At 43.7% G+C, this 1,143-nt stretch overlaps 1 protein-coding gene across 1 annotated transcript in view; it reads right to left on the reverse strand.

Annotated features, from left to right (window-relative positions):
* The window catches only part of LOC108632558 (uncharacterized), a gene marked incomplete at its 5' end in the record, with an annotated part of 6,454 nt that overhangs the window by 2,726 nt on the left and 2,585 nt on the right, over window positions 1-1,143 (reverse strand). The window contains 2 exons of the mRNA XM_026819762.1: window positions 18-782; window positions 901-1,001. Of these exons, the coding sequence (XP_026675563.1) occupies window positions 18-782; window positions 901-1,001 (866 nt within the window). The remainder of the gene's footprint in view (window positions 1-17; window positions 783-900; window positions 1,002-1,143) is intronic.

Below are 1,143 nucleotides of genomic sequence, written 5' to 3' on the forward strand. Positions count from 1 at the left end.
AGATGCTTGTAACTCACGCATGAGATTTTCATAGTAATCGTAGTCGGCGTCGTAGATGATTCTGTGCCCGTCACGTTGATTGAACCGGCTCAATCGACAGGTGTGATAATGCTCGGAATAGACCGCGCTCCGGCACTGAAAGCTCGTCTGTCGAAGACACTCGTCGAGGCATTCGCTGAGGCTTCGCCCGGTTATCTCCGAGTGAAATTCGCCGCTCAAACGGGAGTTCCGATAACGTTGAAACGCCGTGTCGGGCCGTCGCCCGTCGGAGAAGAGGTGCGACGTCGAGCTGCTCTCCGGGTACTCGGAGCCACGTGCTATGGACGGATCTACGCTTCGTAAGTGGGTATTGGTAAACTGTTGCGAGGTGATAATCGATCTTAGGACAAAAACGTGTTCGCTAGATGTAAGAAAGTATTCGGACACTGCTGGGAAAATTGAAAATTGAATCTGGGAGGCAATTTTATTATTCTTGGCAAAAGTCAAGAATAAAAGATATCGATCTGGATATTTATCAGGATATCGATCTGGATATTTATCTGGATATCGATCTGGATATTTATCTGGGTAACGATCTGGATATCTGTCAGGGTATTTACTCGGATATCGATCTGGGTATTTGTCAGGGTATCGATCGGGATATCGATCGGGATAATGATCTGGATAACGGTTATCTGGATGTCTGTCTGGGTAACGATCTGGGTGACGGTCGGGATACCGATCGGGATAGCGATCTGGCTTCACGCTACTACTGTACCCTTTATCGTAGTCCTCTGGGTAGCCTGTTAAGAATTCAGGGGAATAAAGTTTCCATCATACTAACGAAGATCTATAGTCTGCTGATTGAAATAAATAAAGGAACGATTAATTAGACAGATAAATATGTATTGAATATGTTACCAGGTCTGCCTAAGGAAGGTCGTCCGAAATTCGTATCTTGTCCCAAAGGATCTGGTCTGTAGCTTGGACCATCTCTGTCTCCATCCAAGTATTGGTCTGTTAATTATATTTGTTACGTTATATTATAAATAAAAGAAATGTCGAATATTATTAGGTGAAGTAAAAAGTTCTGAGCCTTTTTTGTCTTTATTTCGACGATGAAATTGACTTCTTGAGACCAGCCTTATGCAAATGGTTCCAAAC

The sequence above is a fragment of the Ceratina calcarata genome, unplaced genomic scaffold, assembly GCF_001652005.2.
Source record: "Ceratina calcarata isolate Rehan_Ccalc_2016 unplaced genomic scaffold, ASM165200v1 scaffold1619, whole genome shotgun sequence".
NCBI lineage: Eukaryota > Metazoa > Arthropoda > Insecta > Hymenoptera > Apidae > Ceratina > Ceratina calcarata.